Here is a 25,059-nt window from a genome sequence, read left to right on the forward strand (position 1 = left end):
CAAAGAAGGGAACTCATTTATACATGTCCAATAAGACATCCCCCAGTGTATGCTGCTCTGGTTACCAGAAGCCCTCCTGTACCCCAGAAATCCTGCCACGGCCCTCGCTGAGAGGCTGCTAGACATACCTCAGTGAGAAGAGGCAGGAATGTCAGTGGGCTCAGCAGCCTCATAAACATCTCAGGCTCCATTCTCTCCATCTGCCCCACTGGCTGTAAGAGGTTCTAGAATGCCTCCTGGAGTAATGAATTGAGTACGTGTTCAGGGCCCATCCATGTGAACTACCAAGTGTATGAGTTTGACTGAACTATTAGGTTAGTGCAAAAGTAATTGCAGTTTTGGACTGTGAATTTTAAATCATTTGAATCATTATAATCATTCAAACATATCTTTATTAATCAAAATAGGAACCATTACAATCAACACATTTTTGCCAATGAGAAATAAGTTTGTTTATTCCTGTAGCATAAAAATCCATACTTCGGGATTCAACGAACTCTTGGAAAGCATTTTCTGCATCCTGTGGTTGTGGAAGCATTTTCCCTGCAAAAAGTTGTCCAGATGCTCGAAGAAATGGTAGTCGGTTGGCAAGAGGTCAGGTAAATATGGCAGATGAGGCAAAACTTCGTAGCCCAACTCGATCAACTTTTGTAGCATTGGTTGTGCCACGTGCGGTCGGGCGTTGTCATGGAGAAGAATTGGGCCCTTTCTGTTGACCAATGCTGGCTGCAGGCACTGCAGTTTTCGGTGCATCTCATCGATTCGCTGAGCATACTTCTCAGATGTAATGATTTTGCCAGGATTCAGAAAGCTATAGTGGCTCAGACAAGAAGCATACCACCAAACAGTGACCGTGACCTTTTTTTTTTTTTTTTTTCTGGTGCAAGTTTGGCTTGGTAAGTGCTTTGGAGCTTCTTCTCAATCCAACTACTGAGGTGGTCATCACCAGTGTATAAAATCCACTTCTCATCGCACGTCACAAGCCGATCGAGAAATTGTTCATCGTTTTGCGTAGAATAAGAGAAGACGACACTTCAAAATGACGATTTCGTTTCTTGATTTGCCATCAGCTCATGAGGCACCCACTTATGGAGCTTTTTCACCCTTCCAATTTGCTTCCAATGCTGAATGACCATAGAATGGTCACCGTTGAGTTCTTCGGCAACTTCTCGTGCAGTTTTAAGAGGATCTGCTTCGATGATTGCTCACAATTGGTTGTCAACTTCCGATGGCTGGCCACTACGTTCATTTTTAGGCTCTCCTCTCCTTTGCAAAACTTCTTGAACCACCACTGCATTGGGCGTTCGTTAGCACTTCTTGGGCCAAAGGTGTTGTTGATGTTCCGAGTTGTCTCTGCTGCTTTACGACCCACTTTGAAATCGAATAAGAAAATCGCTCAAATTTGTTTTTTGTCTAACATCATTTCCAGAGTCTAAAATAAATATAAAATAAACAGCAAGTAATAAGTCATTAGTACAAAACCATAAACTGATAAATATGTATTAAAATGATGTATAACATAACCACATTTATTTAGGAATATATTCCAATATCAAATGCCAAATTTCAACAATGCAAAAACCACAATTACATTTGCACCAACCTAATGCCCTTCTCTTTTAGATTGGTTCCTGAAAGATTGTAAAGATGAAAAATAATGCATGTGAAACGCCTGGTGAGGTATGTGGTATGCCGTGGGTTCTCCATGGTGCTATCATTTCATACATTTTTTACTAAGGAAGAGTGTAGGAGACTTCAAATCATATTCCTTGGTCTCTTCCTTGCTTCTGGAAGATCCTGCTTAGATATTGCAATTATTTGGGGATACAATTTGTCCTGTTGTAATCCTAGGTCTATGTATTTCTGTCTATAGCATACATTTTACAGTATCTTCTTTTAACCTGGTCTTTCATACTGAAGAGTTTATTTACATCTAAAGAAAGGAATGGCACCCTGAAATTATGCTCAGGTACCCTAGTTGAGTGTCCTGATTCCAATTCCACCCTGGGGAGTGGGGACAATGCTGAGTTATGTGAAGCTTTTTTCTGTCTGCCTGATCAATTGTTTAAAAGGGAGAATGTAAACATAAAGCCATTTATGCAATACATATTTCCAAAAGGAAGTCTATTTGAATAAGTGTTTACTCAAAATACTTAAAAATAAAGTTACAATACAACCATTTCTACATGTCCCTAAATGGCAGAACCTATGTCATCATCACGTTTCTATCTGCAGAACATATGGCCCAGAATACAGGAAATATGTGTTGAGTAGTATTCCAAAGGTCTGTTAGAAAATATATATCCTTCTCTCTTCAGTTCACAGGTCCTATTTTGGTATATTCCCTCAGGAAAAACACTGTCTTAATCTGATTACATAAAAGTTATTTTTTTCTATTTATTTCTGACACTACAATTAGTATGTGGTCTGAAGTAAATTGTGTTTAAAAGGAAAGGGAAGATTAAAGGTGTTTTAACAATAAAATATTATTTTAACAAATTTTGTTTTAAAGTATTTTTGAAATACACTGCAAAAATTACACGACATAAAAGTTATCGAGGGAAATAACAAATTGCAAAACCTTCTATGAGTATGCATTCATCCATTCAATAAACATTATCCAGTTTGTGCCTGGTACTCTGGATATAAATTGTTAGGAATCCATGAACTGGGGTCTTTTCTTTCTAATGTATTATTTATTAGTCCTTCATTATTTACGACACTAGTAAGTGATACTCTGCACTTCTGTAGCACTATTCCTTCAAAGTACCACTCTTCTTCCCTTTGTATATTTTACAGCTTTTGAATTTGGGTCAATAAGGAGCCAATATGGACTCAGAAGACTGACTTATGGAGAGGAAATACATGAAAGGTGAGTTCAGATTAACCGTGAACCTCACAGAATTTTTAGCAGTGTTTTCAGAAATGGCTCGTCGTGACAATTGGTCGGAATTTAAAATTTGCTCTCTCTTTTCTCATCTCAGCCCTCCTTCCGTCTCTCTTCTATCACTCCTTAAGCATTTCCCCTTTCTTTTCTACATTGCTTGCGTGGATAGGAAGTTTTCAGTGAAAGTTGCTAAAAAATTTTTTTTTAATCTAACAAATGATCTGACTGTCTTGTTCAGATCTCGTATGGCACCAGCCACTGCATTTTCTTTTCCTTAGTTTGAGATTGGGGCTGAAAATGTTTCAGAACTATTGAATTTTTCCCTCCCTCAGTTTTCAGTATTTTCCAAAGGATTCTGCTCTAACATTAGTGATGGAGCAAGTGAAAGGGAAAAGTCAGCTGTCTTTTGTTGGGAAAGCCAAACTGAACCATGGGAGAGGAATGACGCTAGTATCTGAGAAAGCATAGCTGCAAAGTGTGGGCCCATATGTGATGAGGAATTAAGGGAGAGGAGTGTGCACAATGGCCAACAGTGAAAACAGAAAAAATTGCTTTTCCTCCCAATTGTCTACTCCCGGTGCCCTTTTGTAGATTTGTCTCTTCACACACCCAGAGGTAGACCACTACCTGTTTGCAGAATGACTGCAGTTCTACATGGGACTATCTAGTTTGAGAAAGACAAGGGATTATACTCAACTGTCAGCAAGCATGAAGCTAAAATCACTCACTGATCTTAGCACTTCATCTAAAAGGGATGGGCTTAAAAGCAGGTGATTCTTGTAGGAAGTGCTTATTAGTTATAGCTGACTTACAGGAGGTGTAAAATTTTATGACCAAGCAAGCAAAAAAGAGCTGGTTTAACTATTACCAATTTAAAGCATCTAAGTTGTGGCTTGGATGTAATTGTGGCTAGTAGAAGCTGGTTTTTGTTTGGTTAGGGCCTTTGTGGAAACTTATGGTCTACTTCGATGTTTTAATTTTATGCGTGGTGTAAGTGGTGGAACTGAAACCTTCCTGTGTCAAGGTCCTTTTCCGTAACTGGGGGTGTGGTGTGTTTTAGTAGGCTTTTCTAAATGTCTGCAGAACTGCCTATTTAATATCAAATGTTGAATAGTATAACCACTCATGTTTGCTGTGGAGAATATTTGAAGAGTTCTTTTTGTTTTTTGAAGAACCACATGTTTGGTTGCTCACAATATTTTATAGTCCTTACAATGGACCCAAACAAGGTGAGTTATGTTGAGCACGTAGGCCCTGGGTTATAGGTACTGGCTTAAAACATCTTGTTAACTAACCATCATGTCTGGTTAATTGTTCTGCTAAACCAATTCTGCTACCTATGGTAATAGAGAATAAGGGTTACTAAATCCAGAATTTCATTTCGGGTAATAGTGAACTTCCTTTGGAAAAAGAAGCGAATGAAAACAAAAAGAAAAAAAAATGTTTTTAATTAAATTAAAATGTTTAATCTCATTTCTGCTCACTTTGTGGTAAAGTTTAAATGTATCAGCTATTAAATAAGGGGGAAAAAATCTACATGCTCTATAAGCCGCTTGTTCTTCAACTCTTACATAAATTGTTGGTTGTTGTAGATAAATGAAGAACAGGAATTCCTGAGCTTGTTCTTTACAGAAACTTTGGTTAACTCATTGCCTCGATGCCTGGATCTGAAGTGTTCATATGAACAAACGAGTTTATATTTGGCCTATAAGAAGGGAGGTGTATGAGCCTTTTAAAAATGATTTTTGATTTCCTGTATTTCACAACTTTTTAGGCCTTCTCTGTTGTAGGAGAACTCTAGGTGTGTTATGGAAAGAATACTTTGGATGACCAAATCCAGGGACTCTGTAGACTAAATAATCCATTATTACTAATTTTTTTCCCCAGAAGTAACTTCTGGAGAAAATACTATGTCTGAATACTTTCTTGACCTCATGGCACCTACTTAAGAGATCAAGTCATTAGACGTAAGTAATCTGTTTAATTACTTTTATGACTTGCCAAGTAGAAAGCTGCTATCACTCCTGTCCTTACAGTTAGGAATGTGAAGTCTATAGATTTTACTCCAAGTTGCCTAACTTCTTATCTAGCATTTTAGCTATTAGATGCTATCCCAGTACCAAGACTATTTCCTCGTTGAGTTCCTGCTTGCTTTTTTTTACCTTAAAAATAATTTTGTGAGTGCTTTGGAAAGAGAAAAGTCAGAAATTCTAAGGAAGTAGTCTGGTATTTCTTTTGAGAATTTCTCCGTGCTCATAGCTTCTTGGATTATGAGGTGGTTTACTCTATATCTGTGCTTTTTGTTTCTCATGAGTCAATTCTAAAAAAAGAAAAAAAATTGCACAAATAAAGAAGGATATTTGGGGATTAGAGCATTTGTTAAATACCTGTGCTCATGTATATTTCATAACTAATGTTTAGTTTCAGACTTCTGACATTTTACATGTGCTTTTTAAATTCTGTTGGCACGGTTAATGTTTAAAACACTGCTTCTCAATTGTCATGTGCATAAGAGTCACCCGGCAATCTTGTTAAAATGCAGATTCTGATTGAGTAGGCCTGGGACAGGCAGAGATCCTTTATTCTAACCAGCTCCCAGAGACTGTGCGGATAGTCTGTAAGTAGCAAGGGGCCAAAAGACACCATTTAAACTGGGTCGGTTATGCCTTTCTAGTGGTGGTGGTGGACGTGTACATTAAGGTTGTTGGTTGTTAACATGTTAATTAGTAGAATGCTCTTGAAAAGAAAAGTCTTAAGTTAGGGTCTGATAAATTTGAGCATTCTTTAAAAATGCTTTAAAAAAAAAAAAAGCTTGGTACCCAGTGTAAGCAAATTGAGCTTTGCAAGCATTATGTATAGTTTTACATAGCTTGCAACCTTAATGATGAGTCCAGTGTTCTAATGTAACTGATGAGTTATATTAAGAAAACTAAACTAAGCCAACAGATTTATTGTATGGGATAAATCCAATAGTATGTGTAGAATTTGGGGGGTGAATTATCAATGTTAAGTGCTAGCATTTAATACATCATAACACAGTCAACTTTAAAATATAATGTACTAGGTAGAAAGAGATTCTTGTATTGTATACTGACACATACTAAATGCTGAGATTAGAAACCAACACATATTAGGTTCTCTATAATTTTTTTGAATGTTTAGATTATGGTTATAAATTGTAAGTATCCCAATCCTCCTTTCACCTTGATCTCAATTGTTTGTTTATCCTAGTTTATATCTGACCTATAGCACAAAATATCTAATCCTACTTGATTCGTTAACTGTTTTAATGCTAGGCTAGGACTGGTCTTCCCAAATTTGGGTATATTATTTCATCCAGTAAAAACTGAGTTTTTAGAATTGATGAGTTTAGAAATGTGTCTTAAACTATAATGGAATGTACATAAATACATGTATGCCAATGGCTAGTATGCACTGACATACGTAGTTAGAAAGAGAAACAATCTTATATGGCATGTTGGAATTAAGTGATATATGTAGTTAATTAAAATTTGATTATTAGTTAATTCATTTAGTCTTAAGTATTACTTTATTCCCAAAAGACAAAACAGTTAAGAGTAGTATGATGTACATCTTTAAATATCTTTCCAGTGCTGTGGTCCCACTTCCTAAAATCTCAACCCCACTTTGCATTTCTACAGTTGAGATTGAAATGTATAATATAACGAAATTTTTAAAAAAATCTATTACTTTCATCATATGTTTCTATCTAAGGAAACACTTGGTAATAGTTGTCTATGAAAACTATGTGTGGAAGACTGTGGAGATCTTTCTAAAACTACTCTCAATATAATAATAATTTGCTTCAATAGACATCGTAGCAGATACCTCACTTTATGTTGATAGGGTGAGATAAATACATAATTTTCTAACTTCTTGTAATTGTCAGCTTTAAATACTTCTTTGACCAGAATTGTCTTATCTTTTGAAGAATATACCTATAAAGGTTGTTTTTCAACCCAGGTTGGGTTTAGATGAAATTGTATTTTATTTGTAATTAGTGACTACTCCTTTTCTCTTAGAGAAGGGTCAGCAGCCTCTCTATTTGCTAATTTATAATTGGCAGTTACCATATTATATGAGGAAAAAATTAAAAAGTTTTGTGGAGGAGAGGGACCTTAGTAACAATAGACTTTTCATAAATTGAGATCTCTCCCAATACACCGTCTGTTTTGGCTGAAAAAATTGGATCCAGGATTAAGAAAAGTGAAGTTGGGTTAATCTTTGTTTCCAACTTGATTATTGGGAAGGAATTCCTGTCCTTCTGTGTTTTGTGTCATGTTCTGCTACTTGGTTTGAATATAAATAGCTGTTAGTTTTTCTCATCCTTCACAGCATTCTTTTGTTTCTATGATATACATAGAATTCTGTTGATATTGCTAATGTGGCTTCTCTCTCAGACTTGGAGACCTAATGTACAATATCCATTGTACCCAAATACTGCGTATCTTCTTCTGCTTCTTCCTTTCCTGGAAGAGTGATGTACTCTTCACTCCCATCTTACACCGTAACTTTATATCCCCATGCCATGATGGGGGGTACTTGGTCCTTGCAGTCCCAGGTGATCTGAAGCCAGCTATTTGAGTCTGGTCTTTCCAATGGCTATGACAATTGGACTTGTAACTTCAAACTGAATTTCAACAGAGGAACAATGTTTTTTTTAGAATCCCAAGCTTTGCACAGAAGTTAAGGCATCCCATAGTGAGGCTGAGTACTATTTCAGGGTTCAGTTAGGCAGTGGTAAATTTTGAATGCAAATTTCTTCTTGCCTCTTTTTCCTTCTCTGTTGTCAATACTGGTAAAGTTTGCAATAACTCAAGTCATATGAATGTGGGACTAACGTATTATTTATTGTTCCTTCAAATATTGTTTTATTTCAAAGAAATAACTGAAAGGTGGGGTAAACAATTGAGATCAAGACTAACAGGGGATGTGGATTTCATCACATTTCTAAAAATCCCACCAATTTTCTATTCTGAAATTTCGTCTTGTTTGTCCTAGCTCTTTTGCATGTCCTTTCCTTTCAAACCTTGGCTATGAAGGCTGTCCCACACATTAATTTACAGTCCCCAAAAGGGATGATTTTGAGTTACAGCCAGTATACTCTGCTATGCTGGAAATTCTGAGTCTGGTAGGGTGAAAGGGAAAAGGATGTGGCTATAGTTCCATCTCCTATATATGTGGCCTAGTTAAAGATTCAGGTAACATATCTTCCCTGTGAGTTAACTTATTTGGAATTATTTTATTCTACTTGTCAAATACCTAGCTAGGAATTGTGAAAGAGAAACAATTATGTTTAAGAAGGATGAGGTACTTCAGGTGGAAAAGTCTAGTGGTAAGGGAGTAGAGACGGGCATGAAGCTAGAACACGGGAGCAGAAGAGGAAGTAGATTAATTTTGTCTGTCATATTTGGCAATTTTTAATAGTCTTGGTGCTTATGGTCAGAGATGCCACTGAAAATTATTTGCTCTGTAAACCTATGTCTGATGCAGCAAGATTCCTTAGGTGCTGAAAGGTATTACAAATTCTGAGGTGCTGTAAGTTTGGTTTTACAGTTTGACTTGTATGATTTACGCAGTGATTTAAAATTCCACAATGCTACGCACCTAGTAAGTGATAGACTTGAAATTATTAATTTGGGACTCCAAAGCTATTTATAAGTTTTGAAGTCAATTGTCTCCAATGGAATATAAAGTCTGTTTTTTTGTTTTGTTTTGTTTTTCTCCCTAATTATTTGGTTGTCTCAAATCTTAACAGAGAAGTTGGGTTATAGTCCTGCCTAGCTCGATCAAACAAATGTGCTTTTTGAATTCTCTGGACTCCTGTCTGGTCCGTTGAATGAGGGCTGGACCAAAGCCTTTCTAAGGGTCAGCTCCCACAATTTGTACATTTTGTGGATTCAGGCTTTGAGCCAAGTTCACTTATGCACTTTCCTAAATATAAGGCCTTCTATTTGGGGTTAATACTTTGTACTTTTATTACTGATGATATACTACTTACCTCTAATGTGAATCGACATGTAGGTAATAATTGTAACCATTTATTGCATTTCTTGTATACCAGATAACAGATACTAAGTGCTCTACATAGATGATCACAACAGCTCTATAAAGTGGATTTTAAAGTTTCCAATTCATAAAGGAGGAATCCAAGGCTCAGGTTTTGACTTATCCAAGGTCAAGCTAGAGTGGCAGAGCCAGAATTCCAAGCCTTGTGTTTGATAACAAAGCCCCTATATTTTTAATGGAACATTAATGAAACTGTATATATTTTCTAATTCTGTTTGAGGATTAAAGATCACGGACACTGTTTTTTCAACCCCTCTTTTTCTTTTTATATTATTAGCTGCTTTGATTTTATTATCGTTTACTTTCTGCCCGCTTATCAATGGGGAGAAGTAGAGTGGGAAGGAGGTTATTGCTTTGATATTACATGCCATTTTCAAAGTAAGTTTACAGCCAAGAGCAGTAAAAGGAACGGAACCCCTGGCTTTGTGCCTCTGCGGCAACCCGCTCATCTTCTTCCGCTTCTTCCTTTCCGAGAAGTCGCTTACTTCCGTTGAACTACGTTGCCCAGCGTGCCCCGCGGCCGAGAGCGCGCGGGCTTAACCGGCCCTTCCTTCCTCCTCTCCAATCACCCGGTCGCAGAGTGATGATGCAATTGAGTCGGGCGCTGACGAGTGACGGAGCTCTGGCTCGCGACCGCGGCGGCGGCCGTAGCTGCCGCAATAGGCACAACAGCAGCGGCGACTGCAGGGACGACGACGACGACGACGCCGGGGCGGGCGCTGTGCGCAGAGGGGAGGGGTAGGCGGGCGGCGCCGGCGGCTTCAACTGCGGCAGTCACGGCTAGGGCGGCGGAAGAAGAATCGCCATGAGCTGGCGGTCTAGTTAGGCCTAGCAGCGAGAGTAGCCGCTCTGGTGTCCTCTGCGGGGGATCTCCATAGAGACCGTGACACACACAGAGGAGGTGGTCCGCGGGAGTCCGCCGGAACGGAGCCAGTTACTGGGCCTCTGTCGCCGCCACGGCCTTCCCAGCTGCCAGCGCGCATTTTCTCTTTACTCTGCTCGCAACCTCGCGGTTCCTGGTGTGCCTGTGCCTCACGGAGTGGGCAGCGCGGACGGACTTTTGGGTTGGGGCTGGGCGGGGTGGTGGCTCTAAGGCGGCCGCCTCTGCCTCTCCCGCCCCCTTACCCGCCCCGGAGCGGGAAGCAGCCGAGGCTCAGCCATGGCCTCGGGAGCCGGAGGAATAGGAGGGGGCGGTGGCGGCAAGATACGGTCGCGGCGTTGCCATCAGGGGCCAATTAAGCCTTACCAGCAAGGGCGACAAAAGCACCAGGTACGAGACCCCGACTCTTGGGTGGTTTAGCGGGTCGGTAACTCGGCGGGAGGGAACTGGAGGTGAGGGGCCCTGGTGCCCCACGTGGAGGGGACCCGAGGGCTTGACGAAAGGCTCGAGCGAGGCGGCAGGAGCTCAGGCCGCTGGGATGGCGATGGGAAGTGGTCTAAGACAGGCCGATCCTTGCAGCAAACACGTGTGGTTCCGGCCGCCTCTTCCCAACCCTCCCGGCCATGGGCTTCCCCCAACAGGCACAGGGCGGGAACAGAAATTCTAGGCCCATAATGCGCGCGTTTCTTTCGTTTTTGGCGGGGATTGCGGGGTTTGAGGGTATTACTCAACGTCCTTTCGAGGGAGAAAGGAAAACGATGTGACTGGAGGCCCCTACACTTGTTTTCTTAGTCTCCCGCGTTTCAGTGTGTAGAAGGGGCCTGCCGCGAGGCTTCTGCCTCCGGGGCACGGGATTGACCGGGGTGCTGTTACCCTAAAAGTGGAATAACCTAGTCTCAGCCTAGTAATTAATTCTCCCTCTCCCCTACCCTTGTCCCTCCCTGGTCTGAGAGCACTAGCTTAGATTTTTTTTTTTTCTTAGCGGGGTTATAGTTACGGTAGTAGTGGGGCATTTTGAAAGTCCCTCTCCACCCTTACGTCTTTTCTGCGCTGCGAGACACTTTTTCTCGCCCCTTATGCCCCTCCCCCACCTTATGTTTTGGAGGTTAGAATTGGCCATTATGCACAGTTGACCAGGACGCCACTTCTGATCTCATGCACAAAATATTTTAATATTATGGGGCGTATTCTAGAAGTTTAGGTACTTTTGACTCTCCAGGAATGTTGGTGCGCTTATAATTTAAGCACCTTGTACACTCAGGGGTGTTTGAAATTATGAAAAGGAATTTATCCTAATAAAAGTTATTTATAAAACTTCTCAGTGATATTAAGGTGCGAAGTAAGTGTGTCTTAAACTTGTTAAAAAACAAAAGTAGAGCAAAAGGGTCTGATAACTTGTTGCATCTTAAAGGTAGACTTCCTAGATTGCTTTATTCTGGATAATGAATATATGTTTGCTGGTGTTAAATTGTATCATTAAAAAACAGCATTTTGAAAGTAAAGACTTGGAAATTTTTAATAGTAAAATTGTGGTTTATAATTTTAAGTATTTTCCTACTAATGGTTAGAAGTCTTGGCATTACTATGAAATCCCACCAGTTTTCTCTCAGATATATATAAAGAAAGTGCTTGGTTTTCAGATTTCTTTTTGAGGAACAGGGACTTGCAGGCAGATTTAAGATTAGAATTCAGGTCACAAGCCTGGCCATTTAACCTAATCCTTTTGTAGAATGGAAGTTAGACACATGCTTTTTGTTTCTCGTGAAGAAAAACTTTGCTTTTTTAGATCTCCTTAAAGTTACTACATAAGAAAATGAAGTGTTTTAAATACAGATCATTGGATGGTCTCTGGGCATTTTAGAAAGGAACTAATATATTCTGGGTGGCAAAAGTTATAATCACAGCTTATTTTTAAATGTACTTAGGTAAAAATCTAAATTTGGGGAGGTGATTACTTAGCAACATAACACCTATGATCCAAATTGTCTTAAGAGTGAATAGGATCTGGGGCTTTGTAGTTCTGTTTTAGAGCATGATAATTGATCATTTCCCTCATCCAAAATACTTTCAGCTTCTTGCTTCAGCCATTTAATTGAAAAATAAAATAGATTTTTAGCTTTTGAATCAAGATAAAAGATGTTCGTGAGTTTCTTGATCAACAGTGGGGGTGTTACTTAATATTGGCAGAAAATAGCACATAAAAGTATCCAGGAACATACAAAAGAATATTATATGTAATATTATCGAGTTTTAAATCTGAAAATAAGGACTTCCTTTACTCCTTACTGGGACTTTTGTGGACTTACCGACTACCTGCTTGCTGTCTACTACCCTAGGCTACCACCTCTGTTTTGCAGCAGCTGCTGAGTCATCATGAATAGCAAGCAATTTCATGACATGGCATGTTTTATACGAATGTTATTTGATTTAAGTGTCCAAGGGTTTCTGGGCAAAACTGGGGTTTTTGGTTGTGTAGTAGAGGGTTGGAATAAGAATGAGAGATCTGGCACTGTTAGCTAATGGAGGTTTGCCATTGCCTGTCAGGCCAACTGGCTTGTGCTGTCACGCATTACCTGCGACTTTTGCATGTGTTCCACTGACTTGTAATTTCCTGTTTTGACTTCTTCTGGATTAGCTCTGCTGAGATATATCTGAAGTTTACGTTTTTTCTTTTTAACTTCTGATCATTAAAATGCCATCTTGAAGTTGTGGCGACAGAAATCCATTGTCTTAATTAACTGAAGGTTAGGAACTTAAGAATGGTAGAGGCAAAAATGAATAACATCCCCGAATAATGTAAGTTGACTATTTTCACTTGCCTTCTCTCCCACATCCCTGCCCCCCCCCCCCCCCCGCCCCCAATTCTTAGCCCACATACATTTAGGAAATGCTGTCATTTCTCTAGTTGGGAGTGAACCAGTCACTGAAGAGGATGTGGTTAGTTCATGTCACCTGTTCAGTCCCCTTTCCGATTTCCTTTTGTGCAGATTGTCAGGCCCAGAAAGTCAGCTCTGGAGAGGTCAAGCTGCTTTTCTTAGGAGCCACCCCAAAAAACTTGAGCCCATGGACAAACGAGAACCATGGCTCTGGTAGAACTTACTGCCACCTCCTAGTGCAAGGGAACTACTTATTGTTGCGCTTTTTGGGGGGTGTGCTTCAGAGGTTTTATCTTCTGGTTTGGAGCTAAGGGAATCCATTAATTTTATCTTCCTTGGTTGTAGTTTGTCTTACAAGTCAGTTCCTGCATTAGCCTATTTGAAAAAGAAGGGGAGGAAACTCCATTTCTATTCAGTAACTTAGACCAGGAGTCTGCAAATGTTTTCTGTAAAGGGCCAGATAGTAAATATTTTAGGTTTGTTGCTGAAAGTTCTTTCCTTTGTTTTCACAACCCTTTAAAAAATGTAAAATCATTCTTAGCCTGAGGCCAGTGTAAAAGCCAGCCAAGGGCCGAATTTGGCCCACACACCATAAGTTGCCTAAATAACACTCCCTTATATGTTAGTGTGGGTTTTTGGTGGTGGTGGTGTTTTGTTGTATTGCTACCTTCTATATAATACTTTGTTCCAAATAAGTATGTCCTACTTGGTATCTGATGACTAAAGAGTGTTCTCAGTTTTGAAAACGAGGGATATTTAGAGGTTGAATACTGAACTCATTCCAGAAGTCACTAAGAAGTTTTGACTTATTTTATCTTTATTTGCTTTGTCCTAGATGTTTAATTCTATCCATGGTAGTACCCTGTTTCCCCAAAAATAAGACCTAGCTGGACAATCAGCTTTAATGCATCTTTTGGAGCAAAAATTAATATAAGACCCGATATTATAGGATAGTATAGTACAGTACAGTATAGTATAGTATCAGACCCGGTCTTATAGTATAGTAAAATAAGACCGGGGTTTGCTCTAAATGAGACATTAGAGCTGATTGTCCGGCTAGGTCTTATTTTCGGGGAAACACGGTAGGAATGGAAAGAGTACTCTAATGGAGTCAAGCACTCAGTTTTGAATCCCTGTTCTGCCAGGACTTGTAATAAACTTTTAAATAAATACAAGCTATTTAAGTTCTCTGTACTTTACTCATCTGTAGAGTGGAAATTATTGTGAGGGTTAAATGAGATAATAGAAGTAAAGCTCTTAGATCAGGGCCTGGCATATAAAGTAAGGACTCATTTGCAATTATTGTGATTAAAAGGTAGAACCTTTTGGTTTAAATGTTTTAACTGCCTGTGAATTTTGCTGCCTCTTTCTGGAGATTTTTCCTTTACCTACTGATGCTCAATCTTTTATAGGCTCATATTGGATTAAGGACTTATTTGCTGAGTGATAAGGCCAAACCTTAAATTATTATTACTTTCTTAAATATTTAATTTTAACATATTTTCCTTATAGAAACACCAGCCATTTATAAGTGTATAGGGAAATAAATCCAAGTATTGAGTTGTTTGAAGAAACGGTGTATTTGGTTTGTGATGAGAGGCTCTTGTGTATTTTATGAATTCACCACATTGTCTAATAAAGTGACAAAAGGGCCCAGGTGTTGTTTCCATTTCCTGGAAAGTTCCCTGATGAGGCAGGTATCTGTTAGTTTTAAGTAAAATGAAAACTTTGGTCTGATGTCCCTAATTAAAACTATTTTCATTAGGCACAGTGTATTATTGGAAAAATATGTTGATCTTCTATTCTCAGAAATGTTTTCTTTGTAGCTACTTAGTTAATGGTCATGGCGGTAGCAGAGTTTGAGAAGGGTCTTCTGTGTTGGGAAGCCCAGTTTAAAGTCTCGCCACCAGGTACAATTTACTGTGCTTACTGTCAGAACAGGACAGGACAGTGCCTTTTCTGTCTGTGCGAGGAGATATTCCAGTGTGTGTGTCAGTTTGCTTGATTTCACTGATCTTTTCCATAGTATGATTTCAGAAATAAATTCTTACATCCTGTGTCAAACAGATTGTGGACGAAAAGTGGCAATATCTTATAGGGAACTTTGAGGGGGTTAAACTGCTTTGGCCTTTTAGTGGGTCTCCTGTGGCTAGCTTACAGGTCTTTTAGGGACTCCTTTTCTTGTCCTTGTTTGATTCCTGTTAATTATCCATTCACCACCTCTGTGATATGGATAACTGAAAATAAGAGACTAAGCCAGGCCATGTTTCTCCTTCATGTGTTAGTGACAGAGTATTGAAGGAAGGGGAAATGTGTGGCCCACTGTAGTTTCTAATTTTTTAGCCAGAGTAATGTAAATCTTCTGCTCATGTTTTTTGGCTTGATCTCTTGAAGTTGAGAAGGAAAATGAAAAGTGAATTTTTAGTGGCTAGAAGGATTTGGACGGGGTAGACTGGGAAAGCTTGGCTGTTGACTGCCTGTCTGGGTTGTAAAATATGACAACTAATAGCTTAGATTCCTAGGGTAGATTCACACTACTTTAAACTAGATTCAATGTAACTGTATTAGAATTTGAATACTTCATTATGTTTTTCCCTCATGGAAATAACTGAGTGTTAAAGTCAGAATAGAGATGCATTGTTAAAATAAGTAATGATAGAATGGGTATATTAAAAAACTGGCAATAACTGAAAGATTTCAATGGCATCGAGGTTTTTACTCTAACATAGTGTTTTTATAATAGATATTTTTTAAGTCTCACGTGAAGTCTTGGGTTCTTACCTTTTTTTTTTTACTTGGGCTTGGAGGGAGCAAGGGGGAACACTGATTAAACGGACTATATGAAATAAGTTTCGAAAAGTTTGGAAAGGAGAGTCTAGTGGCATGGGAGTTCAGTAGGTAAGGAGAATGTGCACAGAACTGTGGACGAGAACTAAGGGTAGTGACAGGCCCCCAGGAAATAACGGCCGCTGAATGAGCAGATAGAAGAAAAAAACAGCGGTGTATTCTGGGGGAATGGGGCTCCAGAACCTGAAAGCTGATGATGGATTATGTTTGATATTTATACTTAGAGAGGCAGTGAAGTTATTTGATAAAGGAGATTTTATAGTCTGAGTACTACTGTTTAATAGAGGATATTGTAAGAAGAGAGTTGCACAGAACTGAAGTCAAGAAAAGTAGTAGGCATAGAGAGTTCTCTGTAAGAAGAACGAAAGCTGTATAGTAGTGATAAGGAAGGAGTTGGTCATGTTGGAGAGATGTCTCTGGTTCTGAGATTTCCAATTGGTGAAAAGATATATAGGAAAAGAAGATCTTTTTCATTAGAAAACATTTGTGAGTTAGGATTGTAGAAGAGCCTTTCCCCCACCTCAGCCTTCTTTCGTTAATCCTTGAATTCAGGTGAAATAGAATTTGAAAAGCTAATGTACTCACCGCACCTTAGACATGGGTTGTGCTTAATATGTGTGTCGTTGACTTGATATTACTTCTGACCCCCAAATTGAGTACTGTAATCTCAGTGGCATTTTGACGTATTTTGCCAAATGTAGAACCTTAGAGAGAAAGGATCCAATCATTTTAACCAGTCCGAATTTGAAGATTCACACCTTTAATCCTTGAAATTAACTTCATTAGTTGTGATTATGTTGTTAGGCTTACAAGGAGTATTTCTAAGATTTTAATGCTCTGTTTCTTTGTTGATTTTTCTAAGGCCTTCATTAATTTAGCTTTTGGGGGGGCTGCCTTTCTGCTTCTTTTCATTTAGTTGGCTTTGTGTTAATGATCATTACAGAAGATGGTTCAACTTTCCCATGTTCTTGGATAGCTTCACACATTGGTTTTTTGAAGGAAGGATTATTAGTGTAGTGACAGAAATATTATTTGGTTGAGGTACAACTATTACACTGAGCAAATTTATTATTTATTTTTAAGTTCTAGAATCACTGATGTTCTTTTTCAACAGTGTCATGAAATATTCATGTGTAGGAATAAGAGGTTGGTTGAGCAGTGCAGTCGTAGGAAAATTCAAACCACGCACCAGCTAATCTGTGCGTGAACAGACCTGGTGTCTGCGCTCACAGAGCCAATGTTAGTGCAGGTGATGGACAGACCGATTACATCCTGTTTGACAAATTGCCATCCTGTAAGAAGTACGGGGCACTGTTGGAGCATATAAGGGGGGGACTGCCCAGACTTGGAGGATCAGAGAAGGTTTTCTGTAGGAAACCTTCCATGGAGTTACATGGTGGCCATTATGCTTCCCTCTGAAGCCTCTGACAGCAGGAAGGAAGCTGATCTGGTAAAGCAGGACATGAGTGTGCACTGCTTAGGAGACAAAGATTAGATGTTCTTTGGTTATACAGTCAAAGGAACCTTTACTTCTATAACGAAACGGTTTTTCCCCTTTGTCAGGCAGGGAAGTACTTCTCCAAATTTATTTGATATACAGGGTCCCTTACAACTTTATAGTCTCCACGCAAATCTGTGCATAATCAGATTTCTTTTTCCAGCAGTTTTAAAACATTGAATACTTGGTAGTTGGTTATTTACTATAAGTTGTTAATTCTTTACAACTAGAAATAAAGTAGTTTCAAAGATAGACTTTTGTGTTTACTTGTGGTGTGAATTTCAAAGTTGATATTATGAAGTAGCTGTTTATAAAAGTTGGTGTAATGGTCTGATGTATTTGATTCTCATGGAAATAGGGTGATTATGTAGGTAAAATTTTGTTGTAGTTAAGCTTATACTCGGTTATGTTTACTCTGGCCTTAATTGGGATAATAGTCACTGAGTTTGTAGAGGATTTTAGTACATGGTTGTCCACCTTTAATTTGCGTAAGAATCACCTCAATAGCTTTTTAAAACAGACAGATTTCCATTTCTAGCATGGTCAGGGTGACACCAAAGCTGCTGATCTAAAGACTCCAGTATGAGGACCACTGTGTTAGTCCTTTTACAGTTACTGTCTCTCTGTATGTGTATGTACATATGTATATATGCTATAGAATAAAAGATTACACATAGGTTCTCACACATACACATGCACGTGATTAAAGGGGAATTTTGAAGAACTTCAGTAGTTATTTAATGTTTATTAGATTTTGCAGTCATTAAATGGTTACCATAAGCTTCGTCAGCATGTACCAAGGACACTGCTGTATTTGAGTCTTGGCACTTTTTGTTCCCTCAGTTTAGAAAACTTCACTAGAAATTTGCATGGCTCATTCCTCACCTTTTTCAGGTTTTTGCTTATTTAAAATACCTATCCCATTTGGCTTCCCTTCCTTATTCTTGCCCATAGCACTGAATGGTGATGTTATGTATTATATGTTATATTTATTTGTCCCCCTAACTTAGAATATAAGCTCCAAGAAGGCAGGAACTCGTTCCCTTCCGTCTCCCAGTGTTCTGTGTCTGACATGTAGCATGCGACCAGTAAGTACTGACTGAATGAGTTGAGTGAAGGAAAGCAATGTCTGCTGTTACATCTATGAGTTAAATAAGATTCTAAAGTAGTCCCCAAACAGATCCTCTCTTGTGGCCTATTTATGGACTTCTTTAAGAGATAAAGGTTGGATGTAACTTTTGGGTGCTGCCTTAATCGTGGTACATGTGTACCATTGCCGATAAAGTAAATGAGTCAAACTGTACATGGACTGTTTAATTTTCATTTTAATCATACAAAAAACTGACAAGTAGCACTGCTGTATCAATACCTTAGGGGCCCATCAAGAAACAGACACTCTGGATGATTGAATGGAGATGTCTTTTAAGAGAGTCTACTTAGAGATATGCTGGTGGTTAAAAGAATAAATACGGGGTGGCAGGAGGCCCAGAGACTAGCAATAGCGGAAGCTGCCATCATCCCTCAGACTGGAAGGATAAAGGGAAGAAATGGTGTCAGGAGTGGAGGAGGGGCCACCTGGCTGGAGCTGTAGTTTTAGAGATGGGGCGGGCACTTAATCAGAGGGAGCACAGGAAGAAAGACCTCTTTCCTCCCATCCTCGAATATCTGGTGTCTGTCATGGGCCAAACCTTCCAGAAGCCAATTTGGTTGGATGGCTTCTCAAGAATGGAGTGAGGATGGGCACATGAAGCCCAGCACAGCATCAATATGTGATTTGGTAGATTTTATTGTGTATGAAAAACTAAATTTATGACGAGAAGTGAGTGGATAGACAGAAAATCAGTAAATAATAGTACAGGTAAAAATCATGGCTGAAGTTTGAGAAACCCTGGGGAGACTGTTCTGAAAGCCACACTGTGTTCTGTATAGTCCACTGGACGATTTGTTTTTCTCATTCATTTTAGAATTTTTTATTGTATATTTTAACGACTGTTGACTAGTGCTCCACGTTATGTGTTTTCCAGATAATAGGATGTTAAGACTTGTAAGTACACATAATTTTATTCATATCTTGTAGCGGGATTTTTCCCCTGAAGTAAATATATTGTAGTTTCATTAAATGTATCTAATTTCCTAATCTCTTTAACAAGAGTGGTGGTTCTGAAACTTGAGCACCCATCAGAATCCCTTGGGGGCATTTGTTAAAACAGGTGAGCCTACCTGCTGAGTGTGGTAGGGCTGGGATAGGGCCTGAGGCGATGTTGATACCGTGTTTCCTCGAAAATAAGACCTAGCCGGATCATCAGCTCTAATGCGCCTTTTCGTGCAAAAATTAATGTAAAACTCATTATATTATATTATATTATTATTATATTGTATTATGTAAGACCTGGTCTTACATAATATAAATTGGGAAGTAGGAGGAGGGTAGTGATCAGGTTCCAATATATTAAGTTTTGCACCAAAAGATGCATTAGAGTTGATGGTTCGGCTAGATCTTATTTTCAGGGAAACACAGTACATTGGTTAGATTTTAGTTAAGAAAAGGCAAGATCTGCAAGCAAAGTTCATGAGCTTTAGGGAATGAGCTTTATTATGTCCATTTTGACTGTTCAGTTTTGTGTGCTGATTATTTTCCACAGAAATCTAACGCTGCCCCAGAAGTGACCTTTGGTTAAGTATGGCTAAGTCTCCATCTGTAAAGTGACCCAGTTAATACCAACTTCATAAAATTATCGTGAGGAGTAAATTGAATAAGATTTATAAACCGCTTAGAATAAATAGTTAGTACCTGGAGCATAGAAAGCTGCAATAAATATTAATACTGACAGTTGTTACGACGCATTTATTTCACTCCTATTAAAAGTTACCATAATAAAATTATTTCCTCAAATTTTCAGGCAACACTTGGTATAACGAAATTTTACCATCAAAAAATATCGAAGATTATTTCTTGAATTTATTATACTGTCAGTCGTCTATTGTCTTGTCTTTTAAAAAAAAGTCTCGTAGTTTTGTCTAGATTTTTGTACTTCTTAAAAGACTGCAGTAAAGTAATTGCTTGAAGCTATTGAATGTATTGTTTATATTGATTCTTTAATATGCTGGGATCAAAATGGATGCCTTTTCTCTGGGATTATAACATTTTAGTGCCTATCTCATTACTAAATTTAAAGTTATATTTCTCATGGGATGGCCTATTGGAGTTTTTTAAGGATTAGAATAATATGGCCATTTGGGGGGTAATTATTGGCTCATGGATACATGTTATGGAAGAAAGAAAATAGGAATTTCATAATGTCTGTACAATCTGTGAAATGCCAGTATGTCAGCATTAACTCAAGAAACTGAATTTTAGGAAACTTTGTTGGAAACAGTTGTGTTTTTCTTGGTGTGGCTTTCTGTAAGTTGGTACTTATTTAAAAAGATAACATTTCTCAAACTGCCTTATGTGCTTTTTCCCCCAACAGGGCATTCTTAGCAGATTTACAGAATCTGTTAAGAATATTGTTCCAAGATGGCTACAAAGCTACTTCAGCAGGAATGAAGATGTATGCACCTGTTCAACAGACAGAAGAGAGGCACAGCAGGGGCCGGAAAATAGAGAAGATGACCATCTGATATGTGCTGATGAGGAGAGCGCTAATATTCACGATGGCAGAATCACTCCTGAGCCAACAGTCAGTAACACGGAAGGTAAATAGGGCGTGGGTATTATGTTCTGAATGCTGGGTTTCGTGCCTGAATTTTAAATATTTTTATATTGTCTGATGTGGTATCTAACTGGGAAGTAGGAGGAGGGTAGTGATCAGATTCCAATTAGATAACTTTCTCATTTATCAACTTTTTTATCATAATTAAGGGAGGCAGATACACTATATCAGGTAAGAGGGCAAGCTCTGATGTTAGACTTTGGGTTTGAATTTTCACATCAGCAATCGTTAGACACGTGGCTTGGGGAAGACAGTCTCCGTTCTCTTGTGTAGCCTCATAAATACTTTTGAAAACAGTAGTACATGCAAAGCCCTCAGAGTAGGCCCTGGCGCTAAAGGAGCGCTGTGTAGATGTCAACTCTTACACTGACACTGTGGTACTGGCTCCCACAGCACAGGAATTTGTGTATGGCGGAACTGCAGTTGGCTTCTGTCCTCTGCAGCGCGCCAACAGGGCATTTCATTCATTTGGTCATTAAGTGACCATGCATGTTAAGGCTTGACCGGTTTTGGATCCACTTACAGCATTTGTGTGTGTGTGTGTGTGTGTGTGTGTGCGTGTGTTGGGGGGGTTACAAATAGTAAATAGCTTCAGTGTAACCCATACATGTGGCATGTTTGGAAATGCTACTCTGTCATTTCACGTTATATAACTTTACAGGTTTATTGAGATCCATGTCATATAGGCTTGAGGTAATGCATTTAAGGTGTACAGCTCGGTACTTTTCGACATTTTTTTGAAATATATTACCATTTTTTTGAAATATATTGAGCCTTTCTCTGGTAGACCTCTAAGCTGACTGCTTCGATGTCATTTTCTTCCCTGGGCCTCAAATGGGCCCCCAGCCTCTCTCTTTCTCTGGATTAGAGACTTCTTGTATGCACCAGCATGTATCCCCAGGGACTGACACCTTCTTTTCCATCCTCGTGAGTGTGCTTGTGAGGATTTACTAACTTGAAGAATTTAATGTAGGTGTCAGATGAACGGAGAGTTTGTCATTTCACATCTGTAAATTCCATTTAGGTGTGCTTGTATTTTCCTTGAAATAATGGAATTAATTCAGTGGTCACCGCGGTCAATTCCAACTCGGATTTTATTGATTATATTACTGAGGTTATAAGGAGCTTTTCTGTTGCATATATGTATATTATACACACCTTTTTGAATAACTTCCAAACTTAAAATATGCAAAATGTCAAACTAGAAAAAGTTCTCACAACAGTAAGGAGGATGGTGCAGTGAACCCCATTGTCCCCATCCCCCAGCTTCAAAGACAGCCGACTTGCCGTTGATCTCCTTGGCTCTGATCACACGCCTATTCACCTACCTTCCCACTCTGATTCCCTTGGTTATTTGGTAACGAATTGTGAGCAGCTTTTTGATAATTAACTTCAAAGACTGTTAGCGTTTACTCCCTGTCTTAGTCTGAATCCTGCTCCAGTCTTAAACTTTTAAGTTCCAGAGAGTTCTCTCTCAACTGTCAGTGTGGACCTCTCTCAGTGTTTATTCAGTACTTGTAACCACATAACATTGATTTAAAGTACCACTTAATAACTCCCCAATATGTTGCATGTAGATCTCACTACACATAACACTTCGCAATTTGTTTCCTCTGTTCACCATTATTACATTTGAGTTTGTCGATGCGTTCTCAAAACAACTTAGACATGTCTGCTCTTAAAATAACGCCACATCATTGGGAACTTAAAATAATTGAGAAATAACAGTCCTGTTTTTTAGTGAAGGTTAATTTTACCAGTGTGGCTTTTCCATTAACAGTACCTGGAGCTGGAGGGCACTGTACCGTCTTCAAATAGCACAAATAGTGCAGGAAGAACAGTCACAGACTCAGTGGCCCATTTCAAACCTGTTGTCTGCAGCTTTCCGCTGATGTACCTCTGTGTGCTGACTGTCTTAGTGAGGGGGAGCCATGGAGTGTCTCGTGTGTTCTGCAGGAGCAGTGGACAGGATCGATGAGGAGAAGTCATACAATATTTGTCCTTTTGTGACTGGCTTTTTCACTTAGCCTAATGTCTTTAAGATTCATCTATGCTGTAGATGAATTTACTTCTGTTTGAAGGCTTCGTAATATTCCATTGTATGTATATACCACATATATTCGTTTGTCAGTGGACAATTAAGTTGCTTCTACTTTTTTGGCTATTGTGAATAATGCTGTTAGGAACATGGTTGTACAAATATCTTTGTGAGGAACTGACATACTGTTTTGCACAGAGGCAGTGCCATTTTACATGACTCATGATGTTGAACATCTTTTTCTATCAAGAGTGCATACAGGTTCCCGGTTCTCCACATCCTGCCAACATTTATTTTCTGCTTTTCTGATAATAGCTGTCCTAATGGGTATGAAGTGGTATCTCATTGTGGTTTCGATTTGCATTTCTCTCCTGATTAGTGAAGTTGAACATTTTTTTATATGCTTGTTGGGCATTAGTGTATCAGCTTTTGAGAAATGTCGGTTCAAATCCTTTACCGAGTTTTTAATCAGGCTATTTGGTTTTTTTGTTTTGTGAGTTTAGGAGTTCTTTATATTTTCTAATATTGAACCCTTATCAAATATATGATTTGCAAATATTTTCCACCATTCTGTCAGTTGCTTTCCACTGAGTTGATTGTGTCTGTTAGTGCACAAAAGTTTTTAAGTTTGATGTAGTCCCTTATGTCTGCTTTTCTTTTGTTGCCTGTCATGTCAACGAAATCGTCAAGACCAATGTCGTAAAGCTTCTCCCCTTTGTTTTCTTCTATGAGTTTTATAGATTTGAGTCTTCTCTTTAGGTCTTCAATCCGTTTTGAGTTAATGTTTGTATTACATGTTGTGTAAGATAAGGGTCCCCTTTCATTCTTTTGCGTGTGTATATCCAGGTTTCCCAAAACCATTTTGTTGAAGACAGAGTCCTTTTCCCATTGAGTGGTGGTCTTGGTACCATTGTCGAAGATCATTTGATGACTGATGAGAGAATTTATTTTTCAGCTGTTTATTTTATTCCATTTAATCTATTAACGTGCTCAGTTATACCAGGTTTCCCTGAAAATATGACCCAGCCAGACCATCAGCTCTGATGCGTCTTTTGGAGCAAAAATTAATGTAAGATCCGGTGTTATGTTATGTTTTGTTATATAAGACCTGGTCTTATATTAAAATAAGACCGGGTCCTATATTAATTTTTCCTCCAAAAGATGCATTAGAGCTGATGGTCTGGCTAGGTCTTACTTTTGGGGAAACATGGTATTAACAAATCCCTGATGATGAATGATTCCTTGCATCCCTCAATTAACTCCCCAGTGAGAGTGATCCCAGTCAGATAATTTTAACAGGTCTGTTAGGAACTTTGAACATAGTTAAATACCTATTCTAAAGCTTTTATTAAGTATAGCACCTTGGCTATCTTGGATTCTGTTGATTACTTTTTCCCACTGTGGATCACATTTTTTTTGCGTGTATGTATGTGTATCAAGGGATTTTTTTCACTAAATATTGTCTTTTTGGGTAGATATTCATGTTTTAGCAGGCAGTTATTACTGAATGATCATTTTGAGCTTTATAGACTTAGTTTCATGCTTTGGTAGTTGTATCTACTTAAAGTCCAGGGTGTTTCTTAAGTCCCGTAAAGTGATGGGACTTAGCTTCCAATCCCTGTCCCCCCTGTGCCTTTTGAGGATGAGTCCATAGTAGGTTGACTCTGGATACTCCCGTAGGGCCACCTGGAGGGCCCCCCCGGCACAGTTTTCTAGTCCAGTGCCCTTAATTCTGATTTCTGCCTGCTGTGCTTTGCTTAGAAGCCAGCTCTCTGCAACAGGTGTGAAATGTCATAGACAGAGAGCTAGGTAGTGATAGGGCTTACTATGTACTTGAGGTTTTTTTGTGCTGTGTTTTATTGCCTGAAAGCTGTTCCTTTACATAGTTTGTCCATTTTTGTACTTATTTACATTAGAAGGGTAGTCTGGGGCCCAGTTGTTTTACTCTAACTGGAAGAGTCTTTTGGAAAGTTATCGAATGATTCTAGAGTTCTTGAAAATACAACTGAAGATGAATAGAGAAATTCTGAAAAAGAATAAGGGGATGTGGGGTAGGTTGGAGGCTCTTTAGAGTTATTCAATGTGTCCTAAAGCTACAGTATTTAAACCATTATGGAATTGGCACAGACATACACAGATATGTCAAGGAAGAAGGGGGGGAAGCCTCTTGGAATTTAGCATAGAAGGTCCCCGACATAACTAACATTTGTTCAACTTTCGATTTTTTGAC

The 25,059-nt window shown here is 38.9% G+C and overlaps 1 protein-coding gene and 1 pseudogene across 4 annotated transcripts in view; one reads left to right on the top strand and one right to left on the bottom strand.

The window, feature by feature from the left end:
• Window positions 1-394: 394 nt before the first annotated feature.
• On the bottom strand, window positions 395-10,138 carry LOC141572324 (histone-lysine N-methyltransferase SETMAR-like; annotated as a pseudogene).
• Window positions 9,584-25,059, top strand: part of LOC109453333 (nuclear pore complex protein Nup153-like) — a 75,431-nt gene continuing 59,955 nt past the window's right edge. For 2 of the 4 annotated variants that reach the window (XM_088791368.1, XM_088791370.1), the window contains exons 1-2: window positions 9,584-10,247; window positions 20,549-20,774. In XM_088791368.1, the coding sequence (XP_088647494.1) occupies window positions 10,137-10,247; window positions 20,549-20,774 (337 nt within the window). In that variant the 5' untranslated portion in view covers window positions 9,584-10,136. The remainder of the gene's footprint in view (window positions 10,248-20,548; window positions 20,775-25,059) is intronic. The other 2 variants (XM_088791367.1, XM_088791369.1) reach the window with 2 other exon arrangements.

This window comes from Rhinolophus sinicus, chromosome 14 (genome assembly GCF_057876585.1).
Source record: "Rhinolophus sinicus isolate RSI-liver-muscle chromosome 14, RSI-T2T, whole genome shotgun sequence".
Classification (NCBI taxonomy): domain Eukaryota; kingdom Metazoa; phylum Chordata; class Mammalia; order Chiroptera; family Rhinolophidae; genus Rhinolophus; species Rhinolophus sinicus.